The 19,687-nt window shown below is 33.1% G+C and overlaps 2 protein-coding genes and 2 long non-coding RNA genes across 7 annotated transcripts; 3 read left to right on the forward strand and 1 right to left on the reverse strand.

Moving 5' to 3' along the window:
* The first annotated feature begins 2,082 nt into the window (after positions 1–2,082).
* Positions 2,083–4,093, forward strand: LOC144571713 (uncharacterized). Its single transcript, XR_013517561.1, has 2 exons — positions 2,083–2,603; positions 3,728–4,093. It is a non-coding gene; the product is annotated as an uncharacterized LOC144571713 (long non-coding RNA).
* A 1,260-nt stretch (positions 4,094–5,353) lies between these two features.
* On the forward strand, positions 5,354–7,063 carry LOC144572049 (uncharacterized). 3 transcript variants are annotated; one of them, XM_078321447.1, is made up of 2 exons: positions 5,354–5,773; positions 6,751–7,063. In XM_078321447.1, exon 1 carries the CDS (start codon positions 5,423–5,425, stop codon positions 5,756–5,758), a length of 336 nt encoding a protein of 111 aa, XP_078177573.1. In that variant the 5' UTR covers positions 5,354–5,422; the 3' UTR covers positions 5,759–5,773; positions 6,751–7,063. The 3 variants fall into 3 exon arrangements, 2 of the variants coding, with proteins under 2 accessions (XP_078177573.1, XP_078177574.1); XM_078321448.1 differs by having other exon boundaries at positions 5,389–5,760; XR_013517663.1 differs by having other exon boundaries at positions 5,393–5,831.
* Positions 7,064–7,291: 228 nt separating this feature from the next.
* LOC144571581 (high mobility group B protein 13-like) lies at positions 7,292–13,227 on the reverse strand. Of its 2 annotated transcripts, XR_013517534.1 has the most exons (11): positions 12,712–13,227; positions 12,253–12,390; positions 11,763–12,005; positions 11,642–11,673; positions 11,443–11,545; positions 11,287–11,352; positions 11,025–11,195; positions 10,861–10,949; positions 10,672–10,756; positions 10,375–10,579; positions 7,292–7,361 (listed from the first exon to the last, which is right to left on the reverse strand). XR_013517534.1 is itself a non-coding variant. In XM_078320923.1 (10 exons), the coding sequence occupies exons 1-10, from the start codon at positions 13,087–13,089 to the stop codon at positions 10,466–10,468; spliced, it is 1,419 nt and encodes a 472-aa protein (XP_078177049.1). In that variant the 5' UTR covers positions 13,090–13,227; the 3' UTR covers positions 10,282–10,465. The 2 variants fall into 2 exon arrangements, 1 of the variants encoding a protein (XP_078177049.1); XM_078320923.1 differs by lacking the exon at positions 7,292–7,361 and having other exon boundaries at positions 10,282–10,579.
* On the forward strand, positions 8,382–10,030 carry LOC144572047 (uncharacterized). Its single transcript, XR_013517661.1, has 2 exons — positions 8,382–8,820; positions 9,740–10,030. It is a non-coding gene; the product is annotated as an uncharacterized LOC144572047 (long non-coding RNA).
* Positions 13,228–19,687: the final 6,460 nt, after the last annotated feature.

The following is a 19,687-nucleotide window of genomic DNA, read 5'->3' on the forward strand; positions in this document are numbered from 1 at the left end:
AAAAAAAAAACTGGACACGTTTTTAGAGGTGAAATTTTTTTTTCTTCATTTAATCTAATCAATATTTCTGACAATCGGTGAGAATTTTGCAAATCTAAAACCACGAATGTTTTTGACATAATTTTAGTTTTAAAATGAGATCCATGATGATATACTTTTGAGTTGTCCGTTGTACAAGTATTCATCATTATCGAGAAAGTATTCATCCTCGTCATGCAAGTGCAAATATAAAAACTAGAACATCACCCATCCATCTTTTACATGTTTTTAGAGATGGGTTTTTTTTTTCTCCGTTCAATCTAATCAATATTTCTGACGATTTGTGAAAAATTTTGCAAATTTAAAATCACGAACGTTTTCTACACATTTTTATCTTGCAAATGAGATCCATGATGACATACTTTCGAGTTATCCGTTGCACAAGTATTAATATATTGTCACGCAAGTATTCATACCTAAGATATTAAGTATTAATTTATACACATTGAAGTATTCATATCTAAGACATCAAGTATTCATTCATATATCTCTCTTTTTTTTCAAAATTTATTTTTATGTCATTTATTTAATACGCAGTGGTCTAATTCATCATTAATAAAGCTTTGTTCTTTGCAAAACTCGTTACTTCATGAGAAAGGGAAACATAAACATGAAAGGGATTAATTGCATATACATATACAAAATTATTTTGATACGATCGACAGTGACGGATCTGACCCGGTAGAGATGTGCTCTAGTATTCATTCCTACACATTGAAGTATTCATTCCTACACATTGAAGTATTCATTCCTACACATTGAAGTATTCATTCATACACATTGAAGTATTCGTTCATACACATTGAAGTATTCATTCATACACGTTGAAGTATTCATTCCTGGCAGAGGCGTGCTTGATTGGGATGGAGTGACGGATGATCTTCGGCAGAACGTTCGCTGGAGCGGGAGCAGCATGCATAGAGGGAAAAAACTGAGGCGAAAGTGTAAGAGGGAGGAAGCTTATTGTATTTACCATTTCGAGGTGGGAGAAGGTGGGAGGTGGGAGAGGGAGGGGAGCTTATCGATGAAAAAAAGGAGGCAGAGGTGGAGGTGGGATGCGGAGGTGGGGGAGGGAGGTAGAGGCGGAGGTGAGGTGAGGTGATGTGTGGGAGGCGAAGGTGAGAGAGGGAGGTGGGAGGTGGGAGGCGGAGGTGAGAGAGGGAGGTGGGAGAGGGAGGCGGAGGTGGAGGTGGGAGAAGGAGGTGGGAGAAGAAAATGGAGGTGAAAGAGAAAAAATGGAGGTGGAAGAGAAAGGGAGAAAAAGAAAAGAAATAAAGGTTGTTAGAAATAGTAGTTATAGTTATAGTTAAAATAGAAAATTAGTTGAGGGATGAAATGGGGGATGGATAGGTGGGGGAAATTATAATTACTCTTTTTCATGATGGTCATTGATATTGTCGTAATTTGACTTTTCTACACGACGTACTACCTCACAATATTTTTTCCTTTTCAAAACTGACGTCCTGCGTATTAAACGAGTAATATTTTTACTTGTCTAATTTCAATCATTCTATACATAGAATATAGAATGTGCTTATGTGTGTGATATACTTTCAATATTGAATTGAAAGAAACATACTTTTTTTTTCTCGTTTTACACCAATGAAACAATTTCTATTTTGATGCAGAATCTTAGAAATTTGAATAATATAATGTTGTCATCTTCTCATATTTTTCCTTTCGGGTGAATTTCATTTATATCATTTAAAAATCTCAAAATTACATAGTTTCCCCTTTAAAATTCATAATATTATATTTAACTTTCTAAATTTCAAAAATTAACAAATTAATACAATTTATTGGCTTTTCTATTAAAACTCTTATTAAATTAATAAAAGTATTCATTACCTCCTTATTATTGATTTTCAAGGACAAGTATTTTATTTCTCTACTTGTGATATATACAGAGTGTCATTTATGACAAAAGAAACAGAATGAAATATGAACACTAATATGTTGGTTACCCATGTGAAGACTAATTTCATCCTTTGATGAAACAGGCTTGGGCTTGGGCAAAAATAAAATTCAACGGGCTTGGGCTTCAAACCTTCACTGAACTTCTATTTTCTTTGCACTTCATGCTCTTGGGCTTCAAAACCTCATAGGCTTTAGCCCAACTGATATACTTTTGACCAGAACTGGAAACAACACTGCAGAGAGAAGAGAGAGAGAGAGAGAGAGAGAGAGAGAGAGAGAGAGAGGGCAAGGCAGCAAGCAATACTCGCCATGGCAGATCAAAAACCGAGCTCAGCTGTGGATAAACCCTCGCCAAATCCTCCGCCGCAGCCCCCAAAACCCTATCCTGGATCTGGATCTTCGTCTAACAGCTCTCAACACCACCACGCGCCTCGCGGTTTTCCCAATCCGCCAGACGCGTCGAACCCCGACCCGGCGACGCTGCGCGAGCAGTGGCGCTTTGCCATCAGCCGGTACAGCCGCTGGAACTCCCACGTATGGGGCACCGCAATTCTAGTTGGTGTGTCATTTTTCGCGCTTGGATGGTTTATCAAAGGATCTAACCCCCTTCCTTCTCGATCTGATGACAAGGATGAAGGCAAATAGAGGTGTCAAAGTTTAGTGAGTTTGTATTTCAAAAAAAAAAAAAAATTAGTGAGTTTGTTCTTTTTCTTTGGAAAAGGAAGGGCTTGATAAAATGTTGTAGTATATGGTTAGTTATTGACTTATTGTCCTTATTTGGGAAAAAGACATGTGGTGAGTGTTTTATAGTTTGCAATTAATTAGAAAAATTATGGCAACTTGAGATTAACTCAGTGAAAAGTAGAACATAACGAACAAGCGGTTGAGGAGTTGAGATCTCAAATATCTCAGTTCCAAACGGAGTCACAGAGAAGAAAAGCCTCGGGTCGCAGCTGACATGTCTTTCAGTAGTCAATTACGATAAAACAAAGGTCGATTCTTTATACGTTTTGTGACGAATAGCACACTTTCATCAAAGATCTGTGATCCCAACCCAGTAGCCCGAAGTGACTGACCATATAGTAACGTTTTTTCCAAGGATTGCAATCAAGAGAGATGCTTTTAAACACGTAAAGAGAAGATGGTCATATTTTGGCATATATGAGCACACAACTTATTTCACTGTACAACAAATACCTTGTCTTTGAATTATTTTCCCATAATTGAGTCGAGCAAATTGTTCCAAATCTCCAAATTATATGTTGTATAGAATTATGTTGAGGCCCTTCTGGAATAGAATTTCATTGTCATTGTCTGTACCTAGAAATTTTCCTCAAGAATATTTTTTCAATGCTCATAGAGATTTGATATGATCACTTGTTCGTCGAAACATAATTATTTACCAATAAGGTTATGACATAATCTTGTATAATTAGATATGATTGAATAACTGTTAGCACGTATTGTTCTATACCACCTTTTGGTGCTAATTTTGCAAAAATTTAGGTCATAAGGTACTGTTCTGAAATTGCTTATATATGTTGAAGTAGATGGTAACAAGAATAATTCAAATTGTCAAATTTTTGTACTTTTATGTAGAAAGCTTCTGCTACTAAAATACCATTTCAGATAATCTGATATGAACTTTATGTTCCAGATTATCTGAAATCACCAATTTCTCTGCACTAGACCTATTGAGAAGACAAATGTGGTGTTTCCAAACTTTAGGTGATTTCATTGGCTTTTTTATTAATTGGATCTATTAATGCAGAGATGGTGCTGAATTGGAGCTTTTGGGGCAGAACAGTGAACATAAACAGATGACTGAGGTGTGCTGCAGATATTGAACGCATGATATTTGATGCTGTTTTGAGTGGAAACGGCACAAGTCCTTGCATTGTATGAAGTGTATCTCGAGTTTTGGATTTTTCATTGTGACAGAGAACTTTTAATAATCTTTTCTTGTAAAGGAATGTTGTGAAAGTGTCCACATCTTGATTGAGCTCTTAATTGATATCTGTAAAAACTAAAAAGTGAAACAGTAGTTGTAAATATTTTAAGTTGAGCGCTAAATGTAAAACTGCAGTTTGTTAATATTTTTTAGCAATACTTGTAATAGTTATTGATTTCTGATCAATACTACTTTTCTGATTAATAACTATTAATATAAAATTAAAAAAAGTAAGCTACCCATACTTTATTTTCTAAGATAAACTGAGAAAAAACTAGTTAAACAATGAAGAACTTTTTTAAAACCAACAAGCTCTTGGGAAAAAAAATGAGTCCATGAGAATGAAGGTGAAAATAGTAACCCAAGATGGAAAAACAAGGTCGAACACAATCACACATCATAAGATAATTTTCGCATTGATTTAAAGTAAAACTGCAGTTGCATATCCAATGTTGCAATCAAAATCTAACAATGCCAATGATAACTTCAAACAAACTTCGAGGCGGAAGCTTTTCAATCAATAAAAGAAATCTAATCTAAGTTAAATCTAAATCAATCCTGATATCTAAAGCCGGGACAAATTAATTGCTTTTCTATTAATACAATTTAAAATTCATAATATTATATTTAACTTTCTAAATTTCAAAAATTCACAAATTAATACAATTTATTGGCTTTTCTGTTAGAATTCTTTTTTTTGAAAGAATTTCTATTAGAATTCTTATTAAATTAATAAAAGTATCCATTACCTCCTTATTAACTGGTTTTTGGAGGATAATTATTTCATTTTTTTTACTTGTGGATACAGAGTGTCATTTATGACATATGAAACAGAATAAGGAGTAGAACTAGGGTGTTCTTAAGTTCACTAACCCCTTTGGTGAACTCAAGTCTAAAACCCGTCAAATCGTCTTCAAATGACAAATCCAAACCGTTGAAACCTGTCTACCTTACGAGGGATGCGTCTACATGTGAAAATTTTAAACATTCGAATTAATTTAGTATAAAGTCAAGCGGTCAAAATTAGATGGTTAATTAATTAATTTTAATGCATTCATTTTTTGAATGTTTTTTAACCTTTTGACTCTATGCAAAATTAATTTCAAAATTAAATTTTTTTACATGTAGATGCATCACACATAAGATAGGCGGGTTTAAACGATTCAGATTCATTATGTGAAGTTAATTTGACGGATTTTAGACTTGCGTTCTCCAAGAGACTTGGTCAACTTAAGAACACCCTAGTTCTACTCCAGAATGAGATATAAACACTAATATGTTGGTTACCCATGTGAAGACGACTAATTTTATCCTTTGATGAAACAGGCTTGGACTTGGGCTTGGGCTTTAAACCTTCTCTGTGACTTTTATTTTCTTTGCACTTCATTCTCTTGGGCTTCAGAACCTCTCATAGGCTTTAGCCCAACCGATATACTTTTGACCAGAACTGGAAACAACACTGCAGAGAGAAGAGAGAGAGAGAGAGAGAGAGCAAGGCAGCAAGCAATACTCGCCATGGCAGATCAAAAACCGAGCTCAGCTGTGGATAAACCCTCGCCAAATCCTCCGCCGCAGCCCCCAAAACCCTATCCTGGATCTGGATCTTCGTCTAACAGCTCTCACCACCACCACGCGCCTCGCGGTTTTCCCAATCCGCCAGACGCGGTGAACCCCGACCCAGCGACGCTGCGCGACCAGTGGCGCTTTGCCATCAGACAGTACAGCCGCTGGTACTCCCACGCATGGGGCACCGCAATTCTAGCTGGTGTGTCATTTTTCGCGCTTGGATGGTTTATCAAAGGATCTAACCCCCTTCCTTCTCGATCTGACGATAAGGATGAAGGCAAATAGAGGTGTCAGAATTTAGTGAGTTTGTTCTTTTTCTTTGGAAAAGGAAGGGTTTAGCCCCTTTTCTCATAAAATGGTGCTGGCTTGATAAAATTTTATGGTTAGTTATTGACTTATTGTCCTTATTTGGGAAAAAGACATGTGGTGAGTGTTTTATAGTTTGCAATTAATTAGAAAAATTACGGCAACTTGAGATTAACTCAGTGAAAAGTAGAACATACTGTTAGGATTGCAATCAAGAGAGTTGCTTTTAAACACGTAAAGAGAAGACAGCCATATTTTGGCATATTTGAGCACACAACTTACGTCACTGTACAACATATACCTTGTCTTTGAATTATTTCCCATAATTGAGTCGAGCAAATTGCTCCAAATCTCCAAATTATATGTTGTATAGAATAATGTTGAGGCCCTTCTGGAATAGAATTTCATTTTCGTTGTCTGTACCTAGAAATTTTCCTCAAGAATATTTTTTCAATGCTCATAGAGATTTGATATGATAGCTTGTTCGTCGAAACATAATTATTTACCAATAAGGTTATGACATAATCTTGTATAGTTAGATATGATTGAATAACTGTTAGCACGTATTGTTCTATACTTGGAGTCTTGAACAATCGTACCTCCTTTTGATGCTAATTTTGCAAAAATTTAGGTAATAAGGTACTGTTCTGAAATTGCTTATATATGTTGAAGTAGATGGTAACAAGAATAATTCAAATTGTCAAATTTTGGTACTTTTATGTAGAAAGAGCTTCTGCTACATACCATTTCAGATAATCTGATATGAACTTTATGTTCCAGATTATCTGAAATCACCAATTTTTCTGCACTAGAATTGAGAAGACAATGTGGTCTTTCCAAACTTTTGAAGCCAAAGAAAGAATGAATTGAGAAATGCAGAGAATAGATGTTGGTGATTTCATTGGCTCTTTTATTAATTGGATCTATTAATTGGTGATTTCATTGGCTCTTTTATCCTGTGACGGATGCAGAGAATAGATGTTGCTGAATTGGAGCTTTTGGGGCAGCACAGACATAAACAGATGACTGAGATGTGCTGCAGATATTGAACGCATGATATTTGCTGTTTTGAGTGGAAACGGCACAAGTCCTTGCATTGTATCCATCTCAAGTTTTGGATTTTTCATTTTGACATAGAACTTCTAATAATCTTTTCTTGTAAAGGAATGTTGTGAAAGTGTTCCACATCTTGATTGTAAAAAGTGAAACAGCTGTAAATATTTTAAGTAGAGCGCTAAATGTAAAACTGCAGTTTGTTAATATTTTTTAGCAATACTTGTAATAGTTATTGATTTCTGATCAATACTACTTTTCTGATTAATAACTATTAATATAAAATTAAAAAAAGTAAGCTACCCATACTTTATTTTCTAAGATAAACTGAGAAAAAACTAGTTAAACAATGAAGAACTTTTTTAAAACCAACAAGCTCTTGGGAAAAAAAATGAGTCCATGAGAATGAAGGTGAAAATAGTAACCCAAGATGGAAAAACAAGGTCGAACACAATCACACATCATAAGATAATTTTCGCATTGATTTAAAGTAAAACTGCAGTTGCATATCCAATGTTGCAATCAAAATCTAACAATGCCAATGATAACTTCAAACAAACTTCGAGGCGGAAGCTTTTCAATCAATAAAAGAAATCTAATCTAAGTTAAATCTAAATCAATCCTGATATCTAAAGCCGGGACAAATTAATTGCTTTTCTATTAATACAATTTAAAATTCATAATATTATATTTAACTTTCTAAATTTCAAAAATTCACAAATTAATACAATTTATTGGCTTTTCTGTTAGAATTCTTTTTTTTGAAAGAATTTCTATTAGAATTCTTATTAAATTAATAAAAGTATCCATTACCTCCTTATTAACTGGTTTTTGGAGGATAATTATTTCATTTTTTTTACTTGTGGATACAGAGTGTCATTTATGACATATGAAACAGAATAAGGAGTAGAACTAGGGTGTTCTTAAGTTCACTAACCCCTTTGGTGAACTCAAGTCTAAAACCCGTCAAATCGTCTTCAAATGACAAATCCAAACCGTTGAAACCTGTCTACCTTACGAGGGATGCGTCTACATGTGAAAATTTTAAACATTCGAATTAATTTAGTATAAAGTCAAGCGGTCAAAATTAGATGGTTAATTAATTAATTTTAATGCATTCATTTTTTGAATGTTTTTTAACCTTTTGACTCTATGCAAAATTAATTTCAAAATTAAATTTTTTTACATGTAGATGCATCACACATAAGATAGGCGGGTTTAAACGATTCAGATTCATTATGTGAAGTTAATTTGACGGATTTTAGACTTGCGTTCTCCAAGAGACTTGGTCAACTTAAGAACACCCTAGTTCTACTCCAGAATGAGATATAAACACTAATATGTTGGTTACCCATGTGAAGACGACTAATTTTATCCTTTGATGAAACAGGCTTGGACTTGGGCTTGGGCTTTAAACCTTCTCTGTGACTTTTATTTTCTTTGCACTTCATTCTCTTGGGCTTCAGAACCTCTCATAGGCTTTAGCCCAACCGATATACTTTTGACCAGAACTGGAAACAACACTGCAGAGAGAAGAGAGAGAGAGAGAGAGAGAGCAAGGCAGCAAGCAATACTCGCCATGGCAGATCAAAAACCGAGCTCAGCTGTGGATAAACCCTCGCCAAATCCTCCGCCGCAGCCCCCAAAACCCTATCCTGGATCTGGATCTTCGTCTAACAGCTCTCACCACCACCACGCGCCTCGCGGTTTTCCCAATCCGCCAGACGCGGTGAACCCCGACCCAGCGACGCTGCGCGACCAGTGGCGCTTTGCCATCAGACAGTACAGCCGCTGGTACTCCCACGCATGGGGCACCGCAATTCTAGCTGGTGTGTCATTTTTCGCGCTTGGATGGTTTATCAAAGGATCTAACCCCCTTCCTTCTCGATCTGACGATAAGGATGAAGGCAAATAGAGGTGTCAGAATTTAGTGAGTTTGTTCTTTTTCTTTGGAAAAGGAAGGGTTTAGCCCCTTTTCTCATAAAATGGTGCTGGCTTGATAAAATTTTATGGTTAGTTATTGACTTATTGTCCTTATTTGGGAAAAAGACATGTGGTGAGTGTTTTATAGTTTGCAATTAATTAGAAAAATTACGGCAACTTGAGATTAACTCAGTGAAAAGTAGAACATACTGTTAGGATTGCAATCAAGAGAGTTGCTTTTAAACACGTAAAGAGAAGACAGCCATATTTTGGCATATTTGAGCACACAACTTACGTCACTGTACAACATATACCTTGTCTTTGAATTATTTCCCATAATTGAGTCGAGCAAATTGCTCCAAATCTCCAAATTATATGTTGTATAGAATAATGTTGAGGCCCTTCTGGAATAGAATTTCATTTTCGTTGTCTGTACCTAGAAATTTTCCTCAAGAATATTTTTTCAATGCTCATAGAGATTTGATATGATAGCTTGTTCGTCGAAACATAATTATTTACCAATAAGGTTATGACATAATCTTGTATAGTTAGATATGATTGAATAACTGTTAGCACGTATTGTTCTATACTTGGAGTCTTGAACAATCGTACCTCCTTTTGATGCTAATTTTGCAAAAATTTAGGTAATAAGGTACTGTTCTGAAATTGCTTATATATGTTGAAGTAGATGGTAACAAGAATAATTCAAATTGTCAAATTTTGGTACTTTTATGTAGAAAGAGCTTCTGCTACATACCATTTCAGATAATCTGATATGAACTTTATGTTCCAGATTATCTGAAATCACCAATTTTTCTGCACTAGAATTGAGAAGACAATGTGGTCTTTCCAAACTTTTGAAGCCAAAGAAAGAATGAATTGAGAAATGCAGAGAATAGATGTTGGTGATTTCATTGGCTCTTTTATTAATTGGATCTATTAATTGGTGATTTCATTGGCTCTTTTATCCTGTGACGGATGCAGAGAATAGATGTTGCTGAATTGGAGCTTTTGGGGCAGCACAGACATAAACAGATGACTGAGATGTGCTGCAGATATTGAACGCATGATATTTGCTGTTTTGAGTGGAAACGGCACAAGTCCTTGCATTGTATCCATCTCAAGTTTTGGATTTTTCATTTTGACATAGAACTTCTAATAATCTTTTCTTGTAAAGGAATGTTGTGAAAGTGTTCCACATCTTGATTGTAAAAAGTGAAACAGCTGTAAATATTTTAAGTAGAGCGCTAAATGTAAAACTGCAGTTTGTTAATATTTTTTAGCAATACTAATATTAAATTTTTTAGCTAAATAGTTATTGATTTCTGATCAATAACTATTATTATTTTTTTACTAATTCTAATAATTTAAGCTACCCATACTTTATTTTATAAGATAAACTTAGAAAAAACTAGTTAAACAATGAACTGAACACACAAATTAAAACTTTTTTAAAACCAACATGAAAAAAAAAAATTTGACTCCATGAGAATGTAATAGTAACCCAAGATGGAAAAACAAGGTCGAACATATCATAAGATAATTTTCGCATTGATTTAAGTAAAACTGCAGTTGCACATCAATAAAAGAAATCTAACAATGCCAATGATAACTTCAACCAAGCTTCGAGGCGGAAGCTTTTCAATAAATTAAAGAAATCTAATGTAAGTTAAATCTAAAATAAATCCTGATATCTAAAACTGGGACAAATTAATTGCTAGAACTTGGTTTGGATTTGTTATACTCTTCCATCTCCTTCTTGTACTCGACCATGTCTTTTGCTGCCTTCTCGGTCCATTTTTGTTTCTCTTCCTCACTCAGCTCCTTCAAAACCAAATATGACAGCATTATTCTCCACAAGATGTAAAAATTAGATTTAGTTCATCAACATTAAATTTTATTTTGAATCAATTTACCTTCCATTTAACAGAGATAAGAGCATTCACTGTAGAGTTGGCCGTGCCAGGCCGTTCCTCTTGCAACTGCTTCCTTGCTTCCTTACTGAAATCATATACCGAAAAGTATTTTTAGTACACTTCCTAATTAATTTACTGTTAGAGTGAAAACCTGAATATACCACAGCAGTACAAGTTCGTGATGAAAACCTGAATAGAATAAAAGAGGAAGCAGGCTTCTTAGGTTTGTTTGGATCAGCATTCTCATCCTTTTGCTTCTTCTGATTTTCCTTTGTTTTCTGTTTCAAAAATCTAAAAATGTAAAAATTGAAATAAATTTATTACACTTGATTAAAAATAAATAATACTGGTACCTTTATGATATTCTCAGTTTTCTCCTTTTTCTTTAGCAACTGAAGGGCTTCCTGCTTTAGTACTTTCTTCTGCTGCTCTTCTTCTTTTTCCAGGGCAGTAGTTTCCTCCAGCTTTTTCTGGTTATAAACCTCCATTTGCTGTTTGTACTCTTCCTTGTGCTTCCTTGCAATCTTAGAAGCAAAACACACAGAAAAAAAAATATTGGTTTATCCAACTAAAAAATTTCCTTCTAAAAAGTTTCAAACCAAAATTATTTTATACCTTTTCATAGGGAGCTTTCTGCTTCTCAGACATCCCCTTCCATTCTTCTCCAGCTATCTTGGCAACCTAATACAAAAATTTAAAGAAGCCTTCTTAGCATAACATCTCTGAAAATAGATTTTTCAACTCTCTATTAGTTGAATTTTGTTATATTACCTCAACAACACTTCTGTTTTCGGCTAGTGTTGAACGCCTCTCATTAGAAAATATGATGAATGCCGACATAGGTTGCTTTAGCTTTAGAGGATCCTTCTCTTTCCTAAATTATATATTAAACTGTAAGCATAATTGCAAAAATGAAATGGAAAAAATGAAGTCAAACTAAAATAATAATTATTAATTATGGAAAATGTACCTTGATTTTTTCTTTCCCAAGTCATCAGCTTCCTGAAATATATTTGACCAACATAAACATCTTTTGTGCATTTTTCCAAAACAAGAAGGAAAACGAAAAGAAAGTTTTTTTTGTTATAAACCTGTTTGAATTTCAAATACTGTTCCAGTAATTCCATGGCAGTCTTCTGCATATGTTCGTCTTCCAGAAGCTTCATTGCTTCTGTCTCACGCTTCTCCTTGCCAACAACTTGCAAATATGCTTCTTTATCTTGTTGGTACTTTTCTTCATAAGGTTTTTTATCTTCTGCACTTAAGCCCTTCCATTTTGTACCAAGTGTATTTGAAATTTCCTTGAATTCAGCTTCTGGGTTCTCTTTTTTTATCTAAAATAAAATAAGACCAATGAGACCTAATTAAGAGAAGTTCTATTTGAACTAAGTTATGGAAAATTGATGACCCAAATTTCTAAACAGGTAGCCACAAATTTCTAAACAGGTAGCCACAACATCTAGAAACATTTTTCTTAGAGTTGCCACCTAATTCACCAAGTTCTTGTGCTTAATCTCTTGGCACAGGTAAACTTGGTGAAAGAAATAAATAAGGAAAAGGAAATTCTTATTTAAATTTCACCTCAGTCCATTGATCTTTTAACCAGAGAGCATAGGCAGGGCAGGGCTTCTTCAAAGTACTTTTACTGCTCTTGTTCTTTTTCTTTTTGTCCTTCTCTTCCTGCTCCTTCTCTATGAGAGACTTGACCAGAGGAAAGTTCTGCAACAATAAATCAACCAACAATTTCAGTTTTTATAAGGAGAAAAATAAATTTTCCTGTAAATGCCTGCATAAATCAGAACTATCCAAGTTTTCCTTTTACAGAGAATAACAAGAATCAAAGAAACTAAAATCAGAACTATCCAAAGTTTTCCTCTTCTCTACATGGAACAGATTGGTACTCTTAATTTTGATGGGAGGGCTATAGAAGGGAATCTCCTATTTCTGAGATAAAATTGGTAAATTGCACAAACTAAAGAAAGCGCCCAAAAAGATCAAGTAATGGAAAAAAAAAATACAAAAATTGATAAAGAAATGTACCACAGTGGGTTTGAACTCCTTAACCCTTTGCAATTTCTTGAGCTCAGCTTGGAGCTTCTCCTGCTGCTCCTCTTTCTTCTTCAAGATCTCATCTTTCTCCTTCAGCATCTCATCTGTCTTTGACTTCTCGATCTGAAGTTGCTGCAACTGAGCTTGCAGCTTCTCCAATTCATCAGTGAATGCTGGGGATGAGGTCTCCGTTGGGTTTTGGGCTTTTTTCTTTGATTTGGCATTTTTACCCTTTGAAGGGGAGACAATGGCAGTGATGTCTTTTGATTTCTCAGATATTTCGGTAATTCCGGCTGAGATGTTTACCTCACTTTCGGTGACATCATTTAGGGCTTTTCGGCCCCTTCCTCTCTTGCTCACTGCCGCCATTGTTATCTTAGTGAGGGAGCGAAAGAGAGGCTTTTTTTTGTTCAACAGGTGGGAGAAGAGATGTTGGATGGGGGAATCCAGATGGGAGGCGGATTTAAAAAGGGGTGCGTTAGATGACGGTCAAACGGTAAAATTTTCAAATTTTGAATGGGATTATGGAGGAATGAAGAGTTGGTTTGGGGTCCGTTTAAACGGCTCGGAGGTAGTAGTAAGTGAATTCGGATCCTCTTGAGATATATCATATTTTGCGTGAATTTTTGGAGAATCTCAACCGTTCAAATACATTCTGCACAAATCTCAAATCTCAAATTATACTGGCCCCCGGCTATCCCCGAATAGGCACCGAACACGTCGGTCACACAAAATATGAGGTATGCCAGAGGACACGCACTCGAAGTAAGTAGTGTATGTGTATCGCTGGAGAAAATCTTTTGTTTTGAGAAAGTAATGATCTCTTTAATTAAGAAACACATCAATGTAGATGCAATGAATCCATTGCTAGGAGAGTGCGTATCTCCTCTGAGGTACCTCATATTTTACGTGACCGACGTGTCCGATACCTATTCGGGTATAGCTCGGGGACCAGTATTATTCGTCAGAACGTATTTCAACGGTTGAAAATTTGAAATTTTCCAAAAGGTCGCGCAAAATATGTGATATCTCAGAGGACCCGAATTAAAGTTTGTTTTATGGAATGATATTACTCGGATCTTTCGGTCCCAGCTGTAAAGAAATCTATCTGCATTTGGAACACTGACACGTGTTTGAGAAGAATTATGTACAACGATTCTCATTTCTGACCCACATGTCAGATTTGAGTACACAGAAATATTATGTCCCCGACACAGACGATCCAGAATAGAGACGAGAAAGTAAGAATTAGAAATCCTTCTGCTCTCCAATTATGTGACATTTTATGGAAAACAAAATGAAAATGAACTCAATAACGTTTTGATCAATTGAAAAACTTATTTTTGCAAATTAAACTTGTGAGAATGCATTTTAAACTCAAAATTACAAAATACAAATCATACTAGTAGTACAAATTCTCCCTTTCTCGGATCATCAAACCATAAAATTCCGTATCAATATAATTACAGTTATATTATTTGCCTTGTTGTCTCCTACAAATACAATTTTACATGGTATTGAAAAATAATAACTTACTAGAACCCAAGATTTAAGCATCAAAGACCCATGAAGAAGAATATCATGAAAAATAATGAGAATTTGATTTAAAACCTATTGAGGTTGTTTAGCATGGGCAGGAACCAAATTAGAAAATTTGGATAAAAAAGTAGCAAGTATAATAAATAACATAAATATATTGTCACTGATATTTGAACCACAGTCTTCATCAACAATAAAGTGAAATTACAACCTTCTCTCAGATGAGGAATGAATGAAATAGTTAAATAGATAGGAAAAAAAAAAAAAGTAGGACTTGACTACAAAGTACACTTTTAATATTTTATAAGGGATTAGTTTATATAAAAACTTAAAAACAAAACCAATTAAATTTCAATATATATACATGGTTAAATAAAATAGTGTAGAATTAAGGAAGTGGGTAATGTGAATTGGTTTAAAATAAAAATAAAAAAATTAGTAAAGGTTGGAGGTCAAGCCACCCAATTATTTAATATTCACAAAAGATTGTTTCTTTCGAATTTTAAACATGTGATCTTCTACGGAGAATATTGTCTTTGCCACTAGATCAAACACTGGTTCTCAATTGGTTTAAAATTTCAACATGCATTAGTTGATTTATAAGTTTGCTTTTAGAATAGAAACATATTTTATAATATGATTTAATTATAACGCCGATTTGACAAATATAATTAATTGAACTATGCATAATTATATAATTTTGTTTTTGGAACTTAAATATATTCCAGAATATTTAAGAATAGGATTTAGTTATGATGCCGAGTTGACAAATATGAAATTGATATCAAACTGAACTATGCAGAATTATATTTCTTTTAAATAATGAAGTCATTTAAAAGGTCTGTTTTACAAAAAAAAAAGGTTTATGTACCAAAAAGAAACTGTCTTAGCAAACAATATTGTGCAGCTCCGATTCAAAACATTAATTTGTTTGATTACCTACTTGCATACTGGTCAGAATTTTAAGAAATAAAAAGTTTCAATAATTGCAGTAATGGTTACAATTTTGTAATCTTCAAACAATCCTTGTAAAAGGCATGTAAAATTCATTCTTCTTTAGTTGAGAAAGGCATGCCATGATCATGCTTATTTGTTTCAACAAACTAGCAAGTTTTATTTTTGTCTGTATATATTGCTCAAGCCTTGTTACCAAAAACGCTCAAAAGTAGAAGCATTATATTTATTGCATAACAATAGCATTATTAAAAAAGATATATTTTCATGGTATCCACTCACATTAGCTGGTAGCAAATTCATTTGCATCATTTACGGATACCTATTTTTAATAGTTAGGATATGAGTGAAAATCAATTATATATGTTGAAATTTTACATAAATTTTATATAAATTTTATGAGTAAATGTGCACGTCGATCGCTATGAGAAAGATGGTGATCAAAGTAAAATAGAGGATAGCATGAACCAAGATCGATATCCCGCTAGTCTGCATGTTCTCTATTACAAAAATTAGGTTGATCAAAAATTTACTGAAGCAGGTTCAAAAACCATACTATCAAACAAGTCCCTCAAATAGTAGAATTTAATTTTACTGGTTAAATAAGTTATCATCGCTTCTACATACCAGTGCGTATTTCATTATTAATGCAGATTAGCAAGAAAGGTTACTCAAAACAACATGGATACTTCAATTTGCTTTCTTCTAGGTTTTTTTTTGTTTAAGGTACATTTAAAAGTATAAATATTATCATTCAGTAAACTGACAATCGGAATTTGGAGAGCAGGGTATAAATCTTGCAAAGATGACAAACAAGAATAATAAAATAAAATTTAGAAATAATAGCCTCAGACCCAGTTTGAGTTCTCTTTATCTTTTACTATTTTAGAAAAAATATAGAGCAACATTTTTGTACCTCCATCTATTTTTTTTCTTTTACAGAAATAAAAACGTTATAATAGATTTTTAGACAAACATTAACATAAGATAGGATACTATTATTTTTTATCTATAAATAGTGCCATTGTATCTTTGTAACTCAGAACAATATGAAATAATTTTTGTTTATCATATTCTCTCCTAATTTTCCAATATTCAGCATAATTTTTTTTTTTGAAAACTTGGAAGTGGCTTCCAAGGTTATATAAAATTAAAAGTTGTTACAGCTTACAGTCCTCTACATAGCTTACAGAAGCTCCTCTTACACATCAGAAATCTTAAGAAAACAAACAAAGCAAAAAAAACAAAAAAATTAAAGCACCTAATTGCTTTCAACAATGAGACAGCCAAAGTTTTATCTCATTAGAACACCTCTCTGCTACCACTGATGAGCTTAGCCTTGTATCCCCAAATATTCAGCATAATTTTAGAGCATGAATTAATCATCTAAATCACACAACAAGCAAACACATTGGAGTTACCGAAATTTTTATTAATATCCAAAATATTTAATTAATTTCAAATTATACCCACTGTTTGGTTGGATTTCCAAAAATGACCAAACTGACCAAAATGTTATCGGTATTGAATCAAATTTCCGGTTAAAAACTCACCGGTTCATTCACTTCTACAACCAGTTAAAACCTCACCGTTTTTCTTTACAAAACAGAAAATTTTATAATTTATTATTTTTTGTATCGAAATATTAGAAATATTTAAAATTTTATTTGAAAAAAGATAAAATACAATATAATTTGATTTATTAGAAAGACTGCGACAAATAACCCGGTTCAATATTTTTCAGGTCGGATTTTTTGCGGCTGTAAGAAAAATTAATATATTTCTTTATGTGTTATTGGAAAAAATAAATATGCTTTGAATTTGAGTTATTGATCGCGGTTTAAAAGTCACTTCTGGGTAATACAGAAAATATTGTGATCCTTTAAGTACATTTAATTTCTAAAAGTTGTATCTATTTCAAGAATTCCTTTTTAATAACAATCATTAAATAACTTTTTGTTTTTTTTTTCAAAAATAGAAGAATCACAATATTTTATGTATTTACCTAGAAGTGACTTTTGAACGAGTCCATGTCTGCCCAGGTACCTGAGGTACAATTTTAAAAAAAATGAACGGTTCAGATTAATTCCATTCATATCCAACTCAATGTGGTCCCTATTATGGTTGTAGGGGGTCTACTTTCAGATTTGTGCCAAGCTAAAAGAATGGTCCGGATTTTCTACTTGCACCTTAGCTACCTGAGGTGGTACGGATTCCTTTTGAACCGGGATCAATAACTCAGAATCCAAGTTTTTTTTTTCCAATAACACATAAAGAAATATATTAATTTTCTTACAGCCGCAAAAAATCCGAACTGAAAAATATTGATCCGGGTTATTTGTCACAGTCTTTCTAATAAATTAAATTATATTGTATTACATCTATTTTCAAAGAAATATATTAAATATTTATAATATTTCAATAAAAAATAAAATAAAAATCTGTTTTGTAAAAAAAAAACCTAGTGAGGTTTTAATCGGTTGTAGAAGTGAATGAACATGTGAGTTTTAACTGGAAAAGTGATTCAATACCGGCAACATTTTAGCCAATTTGGTCATTTCTGAAAATCCTATCAAAAAGTGAGTGTAATTTGAAATTAATTAAATATTTTGAATATTAATAAAAATTTCGGGATTAAAGCCTACCCAGGCCGAAAAAAACCTCAAATTCAAAATCTCCAAACTCCCACAACATAAAAAAAAACTGATCGATACCATCTATTTATATTAGCTGAATCAGAAAAATCAACCATATACAATACAACAAAAATAGTTATTTACCAACAAAACTAGAAAAGTCTGAAAAATCCAACAAAATACAGAAATTAAACATGTCTCTCTTAACTAAAAACTCCAAAATCACTATAATCATACTTAGTAGCAACAAAGACTATATATATTCCTTAGTCAAGATCCATCCAAATAGGCCTCAGTGGCAGAGAAAAATTAAGGTTTTATCGATAGAATCCTAAAAAAACTAAAACCAGCAAAATCAAATATATGAGACAACTGAGGAAAAAAAATAACTGAATCACAAACATCAGACTACCTGCTCATCAACACCATGGAGCCAGAAATCACACGCCTATGCATACTTCTAATATCATCCAAAGCACTATGGGATAAATTCAAAAAAAAATTTACAAGAATTAATATACACTTATCTGGAATATTAGTCATAAGATGTCAGATTCTCTACGATCCTCCAAGTTATCATAATTTGATTTGGTCATAGCCACCATATAACGGAAAGAAACTTGACAGGCTACTATGAATGATCAGGATCAGTTGGGCACCACCGAAACATGGCAAAAGGGAAATTAATATGTTTTTGGTAGCACTTCAGTTGAAATATTATATGGTCAAATTTTAAAATCTCATATTCGAAATGTCGATTTAAGTAGCTCAGTAAATTGATTATATAATGAACTTGTAGCATATCAATTTTATAATTTTTGAAATTTTTTTTACTATTTTTTATAATTTTTGGAAGATGGCAAAAAATAGCTTAAAATATTGATTAATTTTAGATCATTTTTTTGTCATCTTTAAAAATCATAAAAATTGTTATTCTACAAATTCAATATATAACCAATTTACTAAGCTACTTAGGTCGACGTTTCGAATATGAAATATTGAAATTTTACTCTATGATATTTCGGCCGAAGTGCTACCAAAAGCATATTAGTCAACCTCTATATAATTTATAGTATTTATTTATTTAATAATATATGATTAAAACTGATTCATCAAACATTTTATATAGTTTTTAATTAGTAATTCATAACAAAAATAATTTATACAACATTTTATTTCGTTTTGTTTAATTGATAACTTATATGATATCAATAATTATAATATTTATATTTTATGATATTACTTATATGATGTGTTTAATATATCTATTAGCTTAATAGAGTTAAGAATCAAAATACAGTTATAAATTTATTGGATATCTAATTATTCTAAACGACAGAATAACTAATACTTAATGGCGTTAAGATAAGATAAAATACGAGTTAGACTAATTTAGACAAATAAAAATGTGGAAGTATCTTCATCTAATCCATAACATACTTGTTGACAGCCGCACAAAAAAAAAGAAACTAAAAAAAATATAACGAACAGGCTGCACTTATAGACCATGCGGGGCAGGAATATGCATTTTTTAATTCCTTCGGAAGTTCTGATCCTTGGAGTCCGGTTTTAGTTGAACGGATAACACCAAAAGGAACGGACTCTGCTGCTTAGAAACTTTTCTGATCCCAACTATTTAAATTTGTTAAAATTTGTGCATGAAATTTTTTTTTATAGATACGTGAATGAAAAAATTTAAATGGTTAGGATCAGAAAAGCATAACTCTGTTTTTCTATAAAAAAAGCAACAAAGTCGGATCCACACCAAAAGGAACTAATCTCAAAGCCCAATAATATTGTCCCTGTGCTAACTCGAATTCCAAAGCGACTAAAATTTA

The sequence above is a fragment of the Carex rostrata genome, chromosome 19, assembly GCF_964058835.1.
Source record: "Carex rostrata chromosome 19, lpCarRost1.2, whole genome shotgun sequence".
NCBI classification, from domain to species: domain Eukaryota; kingdom Viridiplantae; phylum Streptophyta; class Magnoliopsida; order Poales; family Cyperaceae; genus Carex; species Carex rostrata.

Bases quoted from the DNA above. Each gene is read 5' to 3' on its own strand.
- LOC144571581 (XM_078320923.1), bottom strand. From the start codon at position 13,089: ATGGCGGCAGTGAGCAAGAGAGGAAGGGGCCGAAAAGCCCTAAATGAT. The intron at 12,006-12,252 runs GTGAAATTTAAA...ATTTTATTTTAG, and splicing joins TAAAAGATCAATGGACTGAG to ATAAAAAAAGAGAACCCAGA. The intron at 11,196-11,286 runs GTATAAAATAAT...TTTGCTTCTAAG, and splicing joins AGAAAGCTCCCTATGAAAAG to ATTGCAAGGAAGCACAAGGA.
- LOC144572049 (XM_078321447.1), top strand. From the start codon at position 5,423: ATGGCAGATCAAAAACCGAGCTCAGCTGTGGATAAACCCTCGCCAAAT.